Source organism: Ceratotherium simum, chromosome 29 (assembly GCF_057802395.1).
Source record: "Ceratotherium simum simum isolate JZ-2026a chromosome 29, ASM5780239v1, whole genome shotgun sequence".
Lineage (NCBI taxonomy): Eukaryota > Metazoa > Chordata > Mammalia > Perissodactyla > Rhinocerotidae > Ceratotherium > Ceratotherium simum.
Window position 1 is genome coordinate 40669836 of NC_141928.1, and position 18538 is coordinate 40688373.

Here is an 18538-nt window from a genome sequence, read left to right on the forward strand (position 1 = left end):
TATCAAACAGAATAATGACTGCAATGGATTGAAACACATTAAGTATTTCAAAATCCATAAATTCATAATGATACACCACTAAAAAAAGAAAACTCATTGGTCGCCTTGAGAAGCTGCTTAGACAACAGCTCATTAGTTTGAAAATGGATAAAGAGAATGTTTTCCTTGTATAGACTTTATTACAAAGTCCTCATTAAAGACTTTATTAAAAAGTTCTTTTTTTATAGACAAATCATAGCAAATAAATGTTGAAGGGGTAATATAATTAGAAAATCATCATTTTGCATGCTTTTATAAAATAATTATTATTTGCTGCTAAATCCATTGGGTGAAAGGCTGGTGGGAAAACTTTATAATGGATGAAACAGGCTGACATCACTTGAATCCACTGTTGAATTTTAACATAACTAGAAGTGAGTTAAGACACCATCTGCCTGCCAAAAAAAAAATAATAAACTTCAATCTAAATGTCAATCTAATCCTCAGATGATTAGATACAATATCCAGTTTAAAGGAAGTAAGAGGGTTAGAAGAACATGGTAAATGAAACCTTGGGGATATAATCAGCCAAATCCAGAATGTGCAGAATTCTATAAAACAAATGAGGGAAAGGGAAACAGTTATACAAAAAAAATGATTTAAGAGACATAATAACCAAATATGAACAACTTGTTTGGATCTTGGATTGAACAAAGCAATTGTGAAAAGACATCTTTGAGACAACAAAGGAAATTTGAACTCACACTAGGCATTACATGACATTAAGAAATTATTGTTAAATTTGGGGCCGGCCTGGTGGTGCAAGCAGTTAAGTGCGCGCGCTCTGCTGCAGCGGCCCGGGGTTCGCCAGTTCGGATCCCAGGCACGCACCGACGCACTGCTTGGCAGGCCATGCTGTGGCGGCGTCCCATATAAAGCAGAGGAAGATGGGCACGGAGGTTAGCCCAGGGCCAGTCTTTCTCAGCAAAAAGAGGAGGATTGGCAGATGTTAGCTCAGGGCCGATCTTCCTCACAAAAAAATAAATAAATAAAAAATAAAAAAAAGAACTTGTTAAATTTGATGTGTTAAGGGCATTGTGGTTATTTTTTTAAGGCATTATCTGTTAAAAATGTATACCAATGTATTTATGTATTTATGGGTGAGACAAGATGATGTCTGGGATTGGGCTTAAAATACTCCAGCATAAAAAGAGGGAAGAGTAATTCTGTATACTTTACATGTTCAAAAATTTCGATAATAAAATAGTTATTAAACAAAGTGGTAATCACAATGAGGTACCACCTCATACCCACCAGGATGCCTATAATCAAAAAGACAGACAACAACAAGTGTTGACAAAGATGTTGAGACACTGGAACCCTAATACATTGCTGGTGGAAATGTAAAGTGGTGCAGTCACTTTGGAAAACAGTCTGGAAGTTTCTAAAACAGTTAAACATAGTTACCATCTGATTCAGCAACTCTATTCCCAGGTATATATCCCAGAGAATTGAAAACATGCCCAAACAACTTGAATATGAATGTTCATAGCAGCATTATCCATAATAGGCAAAAAGTAGAAACAATCCAACTGTCCATCAACTGATAAATGGGTAAATAAAACACAGTATAGCCACACAATGGAATATTATTCAGAAATTTAAAAAAAAGAAGTATAGATATACTACAACATAGAATAAACTCTGAAAATACTATGCTAAGTGAAAGAAGACAGTCATAAAGGACCACATATTGTATAATTCCATTTATACGAAATGTCCAGAAAAAGCCAATGTATAGAGAGAGAAAGCAGCTGAGTGACAGTCTAGGACTAAAGAAGATGAGGGGATTGGAGTGCGAAGGCTAAGTGCACAAGGTTTCTTTATGGGGTAATGAAAATGTTCTAAAATTAATTGTGGTGATGGATATACAATTCAGTGAACATACTAAAAGCCGCTTAATTGTACACTTTAAATGTGTGAACTGTGTGGCAAGTGAATTATATTTCAATAAAGCTGTTTAAAAAAAAACTACAGGATGGTATAGGAAGGGATGAAAGAAGGGGGAGCTCCATACCCTAGAATATAAACAGAAAGCAAATATTTCAGAGGGAGTTGAGAACCACAGACCAAGAAGCATCATTTTTAGAACTTGTAAAATTCTGCAATATTTGCCTAAGTTACATTTAGTTTTTTATTGTTTTAATCCCTTCATGTGATTCTGCATAGTGACACACAGTAAAGCCTGTAAAATCAAAAGCACAATGTGTTTCTTTACTAGGAAAATAAAGATGGGAGTTTGGAAAGCTATATACCACTGCATAGCCAGGCTTTGGGGAAAAAAACACGAAAGGTAAAGTAGATGCAAGGCTAGAGTGGATTTTGGCATTTATCAATGGGGGGAGAAATACTGGGGCTTTCAACAAAGAAGAAAAGTTGGGGTGTTGGCTTGGGTATGAGACGAGTTATGAGTTTAATAATACAAAGCCTACTAAGTAAGTAATCAGATGAGGTAAGGGAAAACTCCGAAAGGAGTATTTGCACTTGTCCCAAATTCCATTTATCCATCTTTTATTTAACTCATTGTGGGTTGAATTGTGTCCCTCAAAAAGATATGTTCATGCTGTGGCAGCATCCCACATATAAAATGGAGGAAGATGGGCACAGGTGTTAGCTCAGGGCAAATCTTCCTCAGCAAAAAACAGGAGGATTGGCAAGAGATGTTAGCTCAGGGCCAGTCTTGCTCACCAAAAAAAAAAAAAAAGATATGTTCAAGTCCTAATCCCCAGTACCTGTGAATGTGATCTTTGTAAACAGGGTCACTGCAATCTTAAATTAGTCTTAAATTAATCCAATGACTGGTGTCCTGACAAGATGAGTGGAAATTTGGACACAGACACACAAAGAGAAGAGAATATATTGTGGGGACAGACAGACACAAGGAGGCATGTGATAATGGAGGCAGAGATTGGAATGATGTGTGCACAAGCCAAGGAATGGCAAGGACTGCTGGGAACCACCAGAAGGTAGAAAAGAGGCATGGAACAGTTTCTTCCTCAGAGTCTCCAGAAGGAAGTGACCCTGCCAACACCTTGATTTCAGAATTCCAGCCTGCAGAACTGTGAGAGAATAAATCTCTGTGGTTGTAACCACCCAGTTTGTGGTACTTTGTCACAGCAGCCCTAGGAACTAACACTTCTCATCAAACCATTTCATTCTGGCTTCCTGCATAGTGGTCATAAACTGCCAAATCCAAAGGCTCCGTTTCATTACTCTTCTTTGTTCTCAGTAACATCTGATACTATAGAGAATTTCTGCCTTAAAACTCTTTTTTCTTTGTTCCATGACCCTTTTTCTGGTTTTCCTCTCTTTCAGGCAGCTCTGGCTCATTCTCTTTTGTTTCTTCACATCCTACCTTTGATGTTTCCCAACGTACTGTCCTTTTTCTTCTTCAATACTCATTCTACCTACTCCACCTGAGCGAGCTCTTCTATTCCTATGACTTCAAATGCTTCCAGTATGTTGATGAATTCAAACTCTATGCCTATATCTCGCCACCCCATCCAACCCTGAGCTTCAGATTCTTTCATCAAGTTGCTTACCAGACATTTCCACTGAAATATCCCCTGGCACTCCCAACTCTATCCTATAATCAGACCAATTTTCTAATAGCCAAACATATCCAAAAGTAAAAAAACTTATCTTTTCCCTCCACCACCAATAACAAAAACCTTCCCTGTTCCTGATAGTCCAGATTGAGTTGATTGTGTTCTCTTCTGTGCACCAGACTCATCTCTGGAGATAAGTTAGGACAGCAGAACTAAGCAATGCAATAGTCTAAACATCCCTAAAAAGAGTATACAAATAAGGATATATATCCAAACATCTGGAAAGAAGCAGAAGAAATGCCTCTGCTCATCTGTGTAACAAGAGGACAGTTTTTCCAGTAAAAGCTCCTTCCCCAACAGTCTAGAGCCAGACTAGTGCTAATTCAGCGACTTCTGGGAGACAATGGGAACAGGAAAAGTGGAAGATAAATCCTTCTAACGAAATGTCAGGCCATCTTCTAGCTGCTTTTTTCTTTAATGCAGTTTAAATTCTTTCATTCTTCAACATGCTTCTGGGTCACTGCCTTGACAAACCATAAAGTGTCCTATAAAAAGATTTTTCCTCATTTCTTTATATTACAAATAAGGCAGTTCCTACCTCATTATCAGCTCCCAAGGCATTGATTTGCTCCAATTTGTAGGTCCAATATCTGGCTTCCTCCTCTGGGATATCTACCATGAAAAAGAAGAAACCACACTACAAGGTTAATAATTTAATCACGGGTCAATAATACTTTATTCAATCAAACGATCAAAGTTAGAAGGGTGGTATTGATGGACTAATTTTACCAGTGGCTTGATTCTTGCTATGAACACTATCTTGAATCTTCATAAAAACCAAAATAATGTACTATTATTCCCATTAGATCAGAAGACTTAATATTGTTAAGATGTCAATACTACCCAAAGTGATTTACAGATTCAATGCAATCGCTATCAAAATCTTGATGATGTTTTTGCAGAAATAGGAAACACCATCCTAAAATTCATAGGCGATCTCAGTGGACCCCAAATAACCAAAACAATCTTGAAAAGGAAGAACAAAGATGGAGGACTTACACTTTTTAATTTCAAAACTTACCACAAAGCTACAGTAATCAAAACAGTGTGGTACTGACATAAAGGCAGATATACAGACCAATGGAATAGAAAAGACAGCCTAGAAAAAAAACCCTCATATATATGGTCAAATGATTTTTTGAGGGCCGGCCCCATGGCTTAGCGGTTAAGTGCGCGTGCTCTGCTACTGGCGGCCCGGGGTTTGGATCCCGGGTGTGCACTGACACACCGCTTCTCCGGCCATGCTGAGGCCGTGTCCCACATGCAGCAACAAGAAGGATGTGCAACTATGACATACAACTATCTACTGGGGCTTTGGGGAAAAAAAGGAGGAGGATTGGCAATAGATGTTAGCTCAGAGCCGGTCTTCCTCAGCAAAAAGAGGAGAATTGGCACAGATGTTAGCTCAGGGCTGATCTTCCTCACAAAACAAAAAAAAAATGATTTTTTGACAAGGGTATCAAGAACATTCAATGGGGAAAAGAGTCTTTTCACCAAATTGTGCTGGGAAAAATGGATATCCACATGCAAATAAATGAAGGTGGACCCTTATCTAACACCATTTAGAAAAATTAACCCAAAATAGATCAAGGCCTAAATGTAAGACCTAAAACAATAAAACTCTCAGAAGAATACATAGGGCAAAAGCTGCACGACATTGGATTTGGCAATGATTTCTTGGATAAGACACTAAAGTCAACAAAAGAAAAAATAGACAAACTGGACTTCATGAAAATCAAAAAAATTTCTGCATCAAAAGACAATATCAACAGAATAAAAAGGTAACCTGAGAATGGGAGAAAATATTTGCAAATCATTTATCTGATAAGGGATTAATACTCTAAAACTTAACAACAAAACAAAAACCCAATTCAAAAATAGGCAAAGGTCTTGATAGACATTTCTTCAAAAAGGATATACAAATGGCCAATAAACACATGAAAAGATGCTCAACATCACTGATCATTACGGAAATACAAATCAAAACTACAATGAGACACCACTTCACACCCACTAGGATGGCTACTATCAAAAAAACAGAAAATAACAAGTTTTGGCAAGGATGTGGAGAAATTAGAACCCTTGTACACTGTTGGTGGGAGTACAATATGGTACAGCCACTATGAAAAACAGTATGGTGATTCTTTGAAAAAATAAAATAGAATACCATATGATCCAGCAATTCCACTTCTGGGTATATACCCCAAAAAATTGAAAGCAAAATCTCAAAGAGATATTTGCACACCCATGTTCACAGCAGCATTATTTACAATAGCTAAAACGTAGAAGCAACCTAAATGTCCATCAGTGAATGAATGGATAAGCAAAATGTGATATATATACACAATGGAATGTTATCCAGCCTTAGAAAGGAAGGAAATTCTGACACACTGCAACATGGATGAACCTTGAGGACATTATGCTAAGTGAAATGAGCCAGTCACAAAAAGACAAATATTATATGATTCCACCTATATGAGTAGTCAAAATCATAGAAATAGAAAATAGAACGGTGGCTGCCAGGGGCTGTGGGGAGAAGAGAATGGGGAGTTACTGCTTAATGGGTATGGAGTTTCAGTTTTTCAAGATGAAAAGAACTATGGATATGAATGGTGGTGATGGTTGCACAACATTATGAATGTATTAATACCACTGAACTGTATACTTAAAAATGGTTAAGACAGTTAATTTTATGTTATGTGTACATTACCACAATAAAAAAAGAGTAAAGAAAACACAGTAATAGTATATCCTCATTTCCATATATTTAAGATTATAACAACTTGCAAAAAAAAATTCATCTTTTTTTTTTTTGCTGAAGAAGATTCACCCTGACCTAACATCTGTTGCCAATCTTCCTCTTTATTTTGTTTGGTGGAGGAAGATTCACCCTGAGCTAACATCTGTGCCAATCTTCCTCTATTTTGTATGTGGGTCACTGCCACAGCATGGCTGACAAGTGGTGAAGGTCTACATTCAGGATCCAAACCCGCGAACCCAGGCCGCCGAAGCGGAAGCCCCGGGACCAGTCCAAAAATTAATCTTTTAAACACATCAAATATATCCATATATCCAGCACGAAAGAGAAACAATGAGGCAATATGTGGATCAGATCAACTCTGGAGACATTTAAACAGTTACACTTTCTAGTAGTCCACATGAAGGCATAAAATACGGCTCCTCCTCGTTTCTCCCTCCTGTCCAAAACTTCAATTCCTTCCCCTCAGACCTCTCTTCAGCAATTGATGGCAACATTTCAAAGTCTTAAATAAAACCTTCAAGTAATCTACCTAATTTGTGTGCCACATCCTCATCCATAAAATGCTGTACTCTGCACTTGTTAAAAAGAAGTGAGGGGGAAAGAACTGCCATGGTGCAGGTGTGTATTCTGATGCAGAAGGATTCACCAAGATACACTTAAGTAGAAAACAGCAACAGGCAGCAAAAGTGTTAGAATATGCTGCTATTTGTGTTTTAAAGAGAGGTTGGGGGTTTATATATGTTTATAGATTCAAAGACCGACTCTGGAAAGATAAGCAAGAAAGTATTAATCATGGTAGCCTATAAGGAAGAGAACTGACTTGTGAAGGAGACTTTATTTTCACTGGATAACTTTTTAAACTATTGTGCATGTATGACTGCCTCACCCCTCAAAATAGTTTTAAGAAGAAAAAATATAGAGCCACAAGGATGTTTATTGCAGTACTATTTATAATAGCACAAACTTTGAACAACCAAAATAGCAAGAAGAGGAGTGGTTGAATTAAAAGCCCAGGCTCTGGAGCCAAATCATCCAAGCTTAAATCCTGGCTTTACTACTTACTAGCTATGTGACCTTGGGCAAAAGACTTAAATACTCTGTGCCTCAGTTTCCTCATCTCTAAAATGGAAACAATAGCTGGGTTCACCTCAAAGGACTGAAATGAGGATTAAATGAGTCAACATATGTAAATGCTTAGTGCTATACCCACTGGTACACAGTAATTGGTCAACAAATATTATTTTTATTTATTTTTTTTATTTTGTGAGGAAGATCAGCTCTGAGCTAACATCCATGCCAATCCTCATCTTTCTGCTGAGGAATACAGGCCCTGGGCTAACATCCGTCCCCATCTTCCTCCACTTTACATGGGACGCTGCCACAACATGGTGCATTGGTGCATCGGTGCGTGCCCGGGATCCGAACCCGGGCCACCAGCAGTGGAGCATGCGCACTTAACCACTATGTCACGGGGCCAGCCCCTATTTTTATTACTATTATGCATTCATACAATAAAAATCAACCACTGAAAATATTATATAGGAATAACGGTTTATATAACGTTTATATTATAACTATGTAACTAGTGAATAAAACAGATTAAAATGTAATATGTACAGTGCCATTTTATAGGAATACCTGTATACCTGCATAAAAAAACTAAAAGAAACATATCAACATATAAAAAACGTCTTCAGTTGGTGAGAGTGCAAGAAATTATTTCCTTTTTGCATACTTGTATTTTCTGACCTTTCAACATAATAAAAAAATTCCAGGGGGCCGGCCTGGAGGCGCAAGCGGGTAAGTGCGCACACTTCGCTGCGGCAGCCCGAGGTTCGCTGGTTTGGATCCCAGGCGTGCACCGATGCATTGCTTGGCAAGCCATGCTGTGGCAGCGTCCCATATAAAGTGGAGGAAGGTGGGCAGAGATGTTAGCCCAGAGCCAGTCTTCCTCAGCAAAAAGAGAGGAGGATTGGCAGATGTTAGCACAGGGCTGATCTCCTCACACACACACACACACACAAATACAAGCTACTAATTTTAAAAGATGATGGTATAGAATTAAATAGAATATGTCAGAGGTTTCTAAATTATTCAAAAGAAAAGCCCTATGCCAGGGCCGGCCCCGTGGCTTAGTGGTTAAGTGCGTGCGCTCCACTGCTGGCAGCCCAGGTTTGGATCCCGGGCGTGCACCGATGCACCGCTTCTCCAGATGCTGAGGCCACATCCCACATACAGCAACTAGAAGGATGTGCAGCTATGACATACAACTATCTACTGGGGCTTTGGGGCAAAAAAAAAAAAGGAGGAGGATTGGCAATAGATGTTAGCTCAGAGCCGGTCTTCCTCAGCAAAAAGAGGAGGATTAGCATGGATGTTAGCTCAGGGCTGATCTTCCTCACAAAAAAAAAAAGAAAAGAAAGAAAATCCCTATGCCAAAATAGGGCAGACTGTAAGCTAAAATTCTTCCTTTAGAAGGTCCCTTTCTTATTGAGGTTTTTAAAACTATATCCCAAATGTGGTTATTATCAGAGGCCAAAACTTAGCACACTCATATTAATCCATGTCAAAGAGAGACTTTACTTATCTGAAATTTTACCTTAACATTTGTTCAAAAAAACATTTATTAGGCACTTACTATGCGCCAAGCAAACACAAGAGATAACACAATAAACTACGCAAGTGCCCTCATGAAACTCGATCTAGGTAGACATGTATACTCCTACCTATAATACAATATAAGTGATGCAGTGTTGCAGGAGAGGAATGTTTGTTTAAAATGCAATGAGGGGAGAGTGACATCAGCATCATGGGCAGAGTGAGTCATTCCCTTTGTCTCTCCCCTCTATGTTACAACTAAATGGATATTCATTAACCAGCAGAGGATTCCCGGCACAGCACAACAGGATGTCTGAGAGATCCACGCAGCCATGCCTCTGAAGGCAGGTATAATACATCCCCAGGAGGCAGCGGAACTAGGTGAGCGCACCCTTCCCCATCTCCCTCCCCAGTAGCAGTGATCTAGGTCGCAGATCCTCATACAGCAGCCGGTGTGACTGTAAGAGGAGGCAGGGGCAGCCTGGCCTGCTTTAACACTTTCAGAGTTGTAGCCTGGCCTGTGGGAGCAACCACTGTGCCACGGTAGCCCCATCCACGGGAATACTCCCCTGGAGTGGCTCAGCCCCCGTGAAGGAGCCCCCACCAAGCACAGCAGCTCAGCCAAGCCACCTGCAAGTGCAGAGCCAGCCCATGTGTGAAAGAAAGCACGCCTTCTCTCCCACTTAGCGCACCAGCTAGGCTGGTCCCCTGCCAAGCACAGTGGTCCCGCATGAGAGCGACACACTGGTGGAGCACAGAGGCCCCGCTTGCACGTAAGTACATGATGTGCCAAGGGGCTGAGGCCAGCACGCAAACACAGAGCAGCCCTCCCAGCACAAATTCCAGTAGATGAGGTGGGATCAGAAAACACAGCTCTTGCTCCCGACCCCCAGTGGTGGCAGGTGGAATCTGCAACCAGATACTACCACAAATGCACCAGCAAAGGATCACTTCATCCAACACCATGAAGAACCACATTAGCACTTCAGAGCAGGGGGAAAATGACAAGTCTCCGGAACCCAATCCTGTACTCACAGAAATTTACAATTTAAATCACAAAGAATTCAAAATAGTTATCATAAAGAAACACAACGAGTTACAAGAAAACTGAGAAAGTCAGTTCAATGAGCTCAAGGATAAAATTAACGAGCAGAAGGAATACTTCACCAAAGAGATTGAAACACAAAAAAAAAAACACCCAACAAACAGAAATTCTGGATATGAAGAATCCATAAAAAAAAGAGCTGACATTATGGACGACAGAATTAGTGATTTAGAAGATAGAGATATAGAAATGCTTCAGGTAGAGGAGGAGAGAGAACTAAGATTTTTAAAAAATGAAAAAACTTGGGGCCGGCCTGGTGGTGCAGTGGTTAAGGGCATGCGCTCCACTTCGGCAGCCCGGGATTCACAGGTTTGGATCCCGGGCACACACTGACGCACCATTTGTCAAGCCATGCTGTGGTGGCATCCCATATAAAGTAGAGGAAGGTACGCACGGATGTTAGCCCAGGGCCAATCTTCCTCAGCAAAAAGAGGAGGACTGGCATTGGATGTTAGCTCAGGGCTGATCTTCCTCACAAAAATAAATAAATAAATAAATAAAATAAAATATAAAAAATGAAAAAACTCTTCAAGAAATATCCAACTCAATTAGGCAACACAACATAAGATTTATAGGCATTCCAGAGGCAGGAGAGAGGGAGAAAGGAGTAAAGAGCTTGTTCAAAGAAATAACAGCTGAGAACTTCGCAAACCTGGGGAAGGAACTGAACCTACAGGTACATGAAGCCAATAGAACTCCTAATTACATCAATGCGAAAAGACCTTTTCCAAGGCATATACTATGAAAACTGGCAAAAGTCAATGACAAAGAAAAAATATTAAGGGCAGAAGAAAACAACATACAAAGGAACCCCTATCAGGCTTTCAGCAGATTTCTCAGCAGAAACCTTACAGGCCAGGAGAGAGTGCAATGATATATTGAAATACCGAAAGACAAAAACTTTCTGCCAAAAATACTCTACCCAGTGAAACTATCCTTCAGGTACGATGGAGATAAACAGAAGCTGAGGGAGTTTATTGCCACTAGGCCTGTACTACAAGAAACGTTTAAAGGAGCCCTCCCACCTGACACTAAAAAGTGAAGATTTACAAAACCATGAGGAAGAAGATAAATAGACAGAACTAGAAAATTGCGGGTCTATATCAGAATAGGTCAGTAAACATTTAATTATAACATAAAAGACAAAGGGAAGGAAATCATCAAAAATAACTATGAACACTTCAATTTAGTTACAAACTCACAACACAAAAAAGAACAATTTATGACAATAACTCAGAAGGGGGAGAGGAAAGGGATGGAACCTGCTTAGGCTAATGGAGATAAGAGGCTTTCAGAAAATGGACTATCTCATCTACGCGATCTTTTATACAAACCTAATGGTAACCACTAAACAAAAAATCAGAGCAGAGCCACAAATCATAAATAAAGAGAAAACCATCACAGAAAACCACCAAACTGAAATGGCAGTCAGAAATACAAGGGAAAAGAAACAATGGAAATATAGAACAACTGGAAAATAAGAGATAAAATGGCAATAGTAAGCCCTCATATATCAATAGTCTCTCTAAATGTAAATGGATGGAATTCTCCAATAAAAAGACACAGAGTGGGGCCAGCCCCAGTTGCCTACTGGTTAAGTTCAGCACATTCCACTTGGGTGGCCCAAGTTCGGTTCTCGGGTGCAGACCTATAGCACTCTGTTAGTGGCCATGCTATGCTGGCAGCCCACGTACTAATAAATAGAGGAAGACTGGCACAGATGTTAGCTCAGGGCAGATCTTCCTCACCAAAAAAAAAAAAAAAAAAAGAGCAGCTAGATGGATTTATTTATTTATTATTAATATTATTTTTTGTGAGGAAGATCAGCCCTGAGCTAACATCCATGCTAATCCTCCTCTTTTTGCTGAGGAAGACCAGCTCTGAGCTAACATCTATTGCCAATCCTCCTCGTTTTTTTTTTTTTTGCCCCAAAGCCCCAGTAGATAGTTGTATGTCATAGTTGCACATCCTTCTAGCTGCTGTATGTGGGACATGGCCTCAGCACAGCTGGAGAAGCGGTGCGTTGGTGCATGCCCGGGATCTGAACCCGGGCCACCAGTAGTGAAGCGTGTGCACTTAACCTCTAAGCCACAGGGCTGGCCCTAGATGGATTAAAAAACATGACCCAACAACATGTGGCCTCCAGGAAACACATCTCAGCTCTAAAGACAAACATAGGCTCAGAGTGAAGGGATGGACGATGATACTCCAAGGAAATGGCAAGCAAAAGAGAGCATGTGTTGCCATACTTATCTCAGATAAAGCAGACTTTCAGATAAAAAAGACAATGAGAGACAAACAGGGGCAGTATATAATAATAAAAGGGACATTCCACCAAGAGAACATAACACTTATGAATATATATGCATCTAACACAGGAGCACCAAAGTATATAAAGCAACTATTAACAGACTTAAAGGGAGAAACTGACAGGAATACAATAACAGTAGGGGACCTCAACATCCCACTTACATCAGTGGATAGATCATCCAGACAGAAAGTCAACAAGGAAACTGGCCTTAATGAAATACTAGACCAGATGGACTTAATAGATATATATAGAACATTCCATCCAAAAACAGAATACACATTCTTCTCAAGTGCACATGGAACATTCTCAAGGATAGACCATATGCTGGGAAACAAGGCAAGTCTCAATAAGTTTAAGAAGATTGAAATCATATCAGGCATCTTTTCTGACCACAACTCTAAGAAACTAAACATCAACTACAAGAAAAAAGCCGTGAAAATCACAAATATGTGGAAACTAAACAACATGCTACTGAACAACCATTGGATCAATGAAGAAATCAAAGGAGAAATCACAAAATACCTGGAGACAAATGACAATGAAAACACAACATAACAACTCTTATGGAATGCAGCAAAAGCATGCCAAGAGGAAAACTTATAGCAATACAGGCCTACATCAACAAAGAAGAAAAATCTCAAATAAGTAATGTTAAACTACACCTAATAGAACTAGAAAAAGAAGAACAAACTAAGCCGACAGTCAGCAGAAGGAGGGAAATAACAAAAATTAGAGCAGAAATAAATGAAATATAGACTAAAAGAACAAAAGAAAGGATCAATGAAACTAAGAGCTGGTTCTTTGAGACGATAAACAAAATTGACAAACCCTTAGCTAGACTCACTAAGAAAAAAAGAAAGAAGGCTCAAATAAATAAAATTATAAACGAAACAGGAGAAATTACAATGGATACCACAGAAATATAAAGGATTATAAGAGAACACTGTGAAAAACTATATGCGAACAAATTAGACAACCTAGAAGAAATGGATAAATTCTTAAGACTCATACAACCTTCCAAACCTGAATCATGAAGAAATAGAGAATCTGAATAGACCAACCACACACAAGGAGATTGAAACAGTGATCAAAAACCTCCCAAAAAACAAAAAGTGCAGGACCAGATGCTTCTCTGGAGAATTCTAACAAACATTCAAAGAAGATTTAATACCTATCCTTCTCAAACTATTCCAAAAAATTGAAGAAGACGGAATGCTTCCTAACTTATTCTATGAGGCCAACATCACCCTGATCCCAAAACCAAACAAGGACAACACAAAGAAGGGAAAATTACAGGCCCACATTGCTGATGAACATAGATGCAAAACTCCTCAACAAAATATTGGCAAACCAAATACAGCAATATATCAAAAGGATCACACACCATAATCAAGTGGGATTTATACTATGGATGCAGGGATGGTTCAACATCTGGAAATCAATCAATGTGATACACCACATTAACAAAATGAGGAATAAAAATCACATGATCATCTCAACAGATGCAGAGACAGCATCTGACAAGATCCAGCATTTATGATAAAAATTCTCAATAAAATGGGTGTAGAAGGAAAGTATCTCAACATAATAAAGGCTGTATACGACAAACCCACAGCCAACATCATACTCAACAGCGAAAAACTGAAAGCCATTCCTTTGAGAACAGGAACAAGACAAGGGTGCCCACTCTTGCCACTCCTATTTAACATAGTACTGGAGGTTTTGGCCAGAGCAACTAGGCAAGAAAAAGAAAAACAAATTGGAAAGGAAGAAATGAAACTCTCACTGTTTGCAGATGACATGATTCTATATATAGAAAACCCCAAAGAATCCACCAGAAAGCTATCAGAAATAAAAACTACAGCAAAGTGGCAAAGTACAAAATCAACTTACAAAAATCAGCTGCAATTCTATACACTAATAACAAACTAGCAGAAAGAGAAGTCAAGAATACAATCCCATTTACAATCGCAACAAAAAGAATAAAACATCTAGGAATAAATTTAACCAAGGAGGTGAAAGACGTATATACTAAAAACTAAAAGATATTATTGAAAGAAACAGAAGACACAAAGAAATGGAAAGATAGTCCATGCTTAGAGATTGGAAGAATAAACATAGTTAAAATGTCCATATTTCCTAAGGAAACTACAGATTCAATGCAATCCCAATTAGAATCCCAATGACATTCTTCATGGAAATAGAACAAAGAATCCTAAAATGTATATGGAACAACACAAGACCCCTACTAGCCAAGCAACTCAGAGAAAAAGGAACAAAGCTGGAGGCATCACAATCCCTGACTTCAAAATATACTACAAAGCTATAGAAATCAAAACAGCACGGTACTGGCACAAAAACAGACACACAGATGAATGGAACAGAACTGGGAGGCCAGAAATAAAACTGCAGATCTATGGACAGCTAATCTTCGACAAAGGAGCCAAGAACATACAATGGAGAAAGGAAAGTCTCTTCAATAAATGGTGTTGGGAAAACTGGATCATCACATGCAAAAGAATGAAAGTAGACCATTACCTTACACCATACACAAAAATTACCTCAAAATGAATTAAAGACTTGAAGGTAAGACCTGAAACCACAAAACTCCTAGAAGAAAATACAGGCAGTACACTCTTTGACATCTGTCTTAATAGCATCTTTTCGAATTCCATGTCTACTCGGGCAAGGGAAACAAAAGAAAAAATAAACAAATGGCACTACATCAGACTAAAAAGCTTCTGCAAGGCAAAAGAAACCATGAACAAAATGAAAAGACAACCCACCAACTGGCGGAAAACATTTACAAATCATATATCCAACAAGGGGTTAATTTCCAAAATATATGAAGAACTCCTACATCTCAACAACAAAAAAAAACAACCCAGTCAAAAAATGGGCAGAGAATATGAACATTTTCCAAAGAAGATATACAGATGGCCAACAGGCACATGAAAAGAAGTTCAACATCACTAATTATTAGGGAAATGCAAACCAAAACTACAATGAGATATCACCTTACACCCGTTAGAATGCCTATAATCACCAAGACAAAAAATAACAAATGTTGTAGAGGATGTGGAGAAAAGGGAACCCTCATACACTGCTGGTGGGAAGGCAAACTGTGCAGCCTCTATGGAAAACAGTATGGAGGGGGCCAGCCCAGTGGAGCAGTGTGTAAGTGTACACGTTCCGCTGTGGCGGCCCAGGGTTGGCCAGTTTGGACCACAGGCGCGCACAGACGCACCACTCGCCAAGCCATGCTGTAGCGGTGTCCCATATAAAGTAGAAGAAGATGGGCACAGATGTTAGCCCAGGGCCAGTCTTCCTCAGCAAAAAAGAGAAGGACTGGCATCGGATGTTAGCTCAGGGCTGGTCTTCCTCACAAATAAATAAATAAATAAAATTAAAAAAAAAGAAAACAGTATGGAGATTTCTCAAAAAATTAAAAATAGAAATATCATATGATCCAGCTATCCCACTACTAGGTATTTATCCAAAGAACTTGAAATCAATGATACAAAGAGATCTACGCACCACTGTGTTCACTGCAGCATTATTCACAATAGCCAAGACATAGAAGCAACCTAAGTGCCCATTGACTGAAGAATGGATAAAGGTGTGGTGTATATATACATATACAACGGAATACTACTCAGCCATAAAAAAAAGACAAAATTGTCCCACTTGCAACAACATGGATGGATCTTGAGGGTATGACATTAAGCAAAATAAGCCAGACAGAGAAAGACAAACACTGTATGATTTCACTCATATATGGAAGATAAACAAACACATGTATAAAGAGAATAGATTAGTGGTTACCAGAGGCGAAAGGGGTGGGGCGGTGGGCAAAAGGGGTAAAGAGGCACATATGAATGGTGACGGATAAAAACTAGACTATTGGTGGTGAGCACAATGCAGTCTATACAGAAGCTGATATATAACAACATACACCTGAAATTACACAATGTTATAAACCCATATGATTTCAATAAAATTAATTAATTAATTAAAATAAAGTGCAATGAGGGATGGACTGACGGACTTGTAGCCTGACAGTGTGTGGTGCTCCACAGATCCACTCCCTAGTCAAACTGTATATATTTAAAAAAACACCATTTAAAGTCTCTGGAAATGGCCCTGAGGGCATACAGTAAATGAAGAAACATTTATTCAAGAAAATCTACTAGGTCCGGCCTGGTGGCATAGTGGTTAAGTTCATGCGCTCTGCTTTGGCAGCCCGGGGTTCACAGGTTTGGATCTCAGGCATGGATCTACGCACCGCTTATCAAGCCACGCTGTGGCAGACGTCCCATATATAAAGTAGAGGAAGATGGGCACGGATGTTAGCCCAGGGCCAATCTTGCTCAACAAAAAGAAGAGGCTTGGCAACAGATGTTAGCTCAGGGCTAATCTTCCTCATCCAAAAAAAAGAAAAAGGAAAATCTACTAAAACTTTAAGAACAGCCAATTTCTGTGGTATCCGAACCAAGACTCACTCCCACCCTTCTCCGGCCCAATTCGACAAGACAGGAACTCCATTCCAGACCAGTATAGCCAAGAACACAGCACTAAGAATACAAGCAACTAAGCCATAGCAAGAACTCCAACTGCTTTTCTCTTCACCTGCAGCTTGGCCTACAGACACACAAGAAAGTCTTCCTTTCTATTTTTCAGAAGTAATATTTGTTCTGAGTGTAGTTATTTCTGAGCTTACTGGAAATTCATGCCATTTTTGTGTAAATCATCATAAAGTACAAGATACAAGTAGATTGAAATCATAAAATAGTAGCAATAACAATAGTATCTGTGAACATCAATAATGTTAGCAGTCAACATTAAACTAAATTTAACTAAAACAAGATACCACTTAAACCATTAGACGGAAAAAGGTTAAAAATTGGGAAATACAAAATGTTGGCAAAGATGTACATGAAAAGAGACACCTCAGACACAGTTGGTTAAAAATATAAATTGGTACAATCTTTTTGACAAGTAACTTGGCAGTACTATGAAAAGTAATGATGCACATACCCTTTGACCCATTCTTTAAATTCTACTGTAAGGAATTTATCTTAAGACTCATAAATGGGCACAGATATACAAAGCTGTTCATTACCGCAGTACGTAATATCAAAAAAACTAGAAACAACCTACATGTCAATTAATAAAGGATTGCTGAGATAATTTATGGTATAGGCAGCTGTTCAAATCTGCAAGACCGACCTTGAAGCTTAACATGGAATGATGTCCAAAAGAGTATGCTTAAGTAGTTTCTACAACACTATATATCACTATATACAGTATACAGAGTATGATCCAAATTTTGTCAAAATATAATTCTAGAAAAGAAATGTCTTATGTCTAAACCAAGACACAAGAAAGTTAACAGTGGTTTATCTCTGGGGAATGCAAAGGAGTTGAAGGAAGTGGGAAGAGAGATTTTTAACTTTTTATCCATATACCTTTCCATACTATTCGAATTTTTATCATGAGCATGTATTTTTTTGTGATTTTTTAAAAATTACTCTTCTATTTATTAGTGCTACTTTAATGCTTACATTGACAAATCATAAGGTATATATTCACTTTGGGACAATAAATGTTAAAATATTATCCAAAGAATAAATCACTGATGTTCTCTAATAAGCAGGTATTTCGTAAGTCATTATAATAAACAGTTACAGAAAACTAAAAGATTTGAAGAGAAGGTCATGTGGATTCTTTAATGAGCACCATTCTTGAATCTACTTTGCACCATTCCTGGGCTAGGTTATATAGAACAGAATGGAAGAAGACAGAATGCCCACAAAGGAGATGGCTGACAAGACAAAAAACTCAGTAATGAAACAAGCAAACAACTTCAAACAATATGGTAAAAAGGTATTAAATGGTTTTTAAAATCAAATCAAATAGACTCACCAAAAGGCAACTCAAATCTTGTATCAAGCAAAATTTTATGGGGAGTTGGGTTTTTCGTTCCACAGATCTCATCATCTTTCATTAACGTCTCTGCCTCCAACGTGGACCACTCCCCAGGCCCTTCCTAGAAAACAGAGATCTAAGATTAAACGTTATTCTTTCACGGCTCCCCTCTTGGTTTAAGAGCCAGG

The 18538-nt window shown here is 38.7% G+C and overlaps 1 protein-coding gene across 2 annotated transcripts in view; it reads right to left on the bottom strand.

The window, feature by feature from the left end:
• Window positions 1-18538, bottom strand: part of UNC13B (unc-13 homolog B) — a 250615-nt gene that overhangs the window by 173866 nt on the left and 58211 nt on the right. For both annotated transcript variants that reach the window (XM_014797472.2, XM_004443252.3), the window contains exons 5-6: window positions 18348-18471; window positions 4186-4259 (exon numbers count right to left, since the gene is read on the bottom strand). In XM_014797472.2, the coding sequence (XP_014652958.2) occupies window positions 4186-4259; window positions 18348-18471 (198 nt within the window). The remainder of the gene's footprint in view (window positions 1-4185; window positions 4260-18347; window positions 18472-18538) is intronic.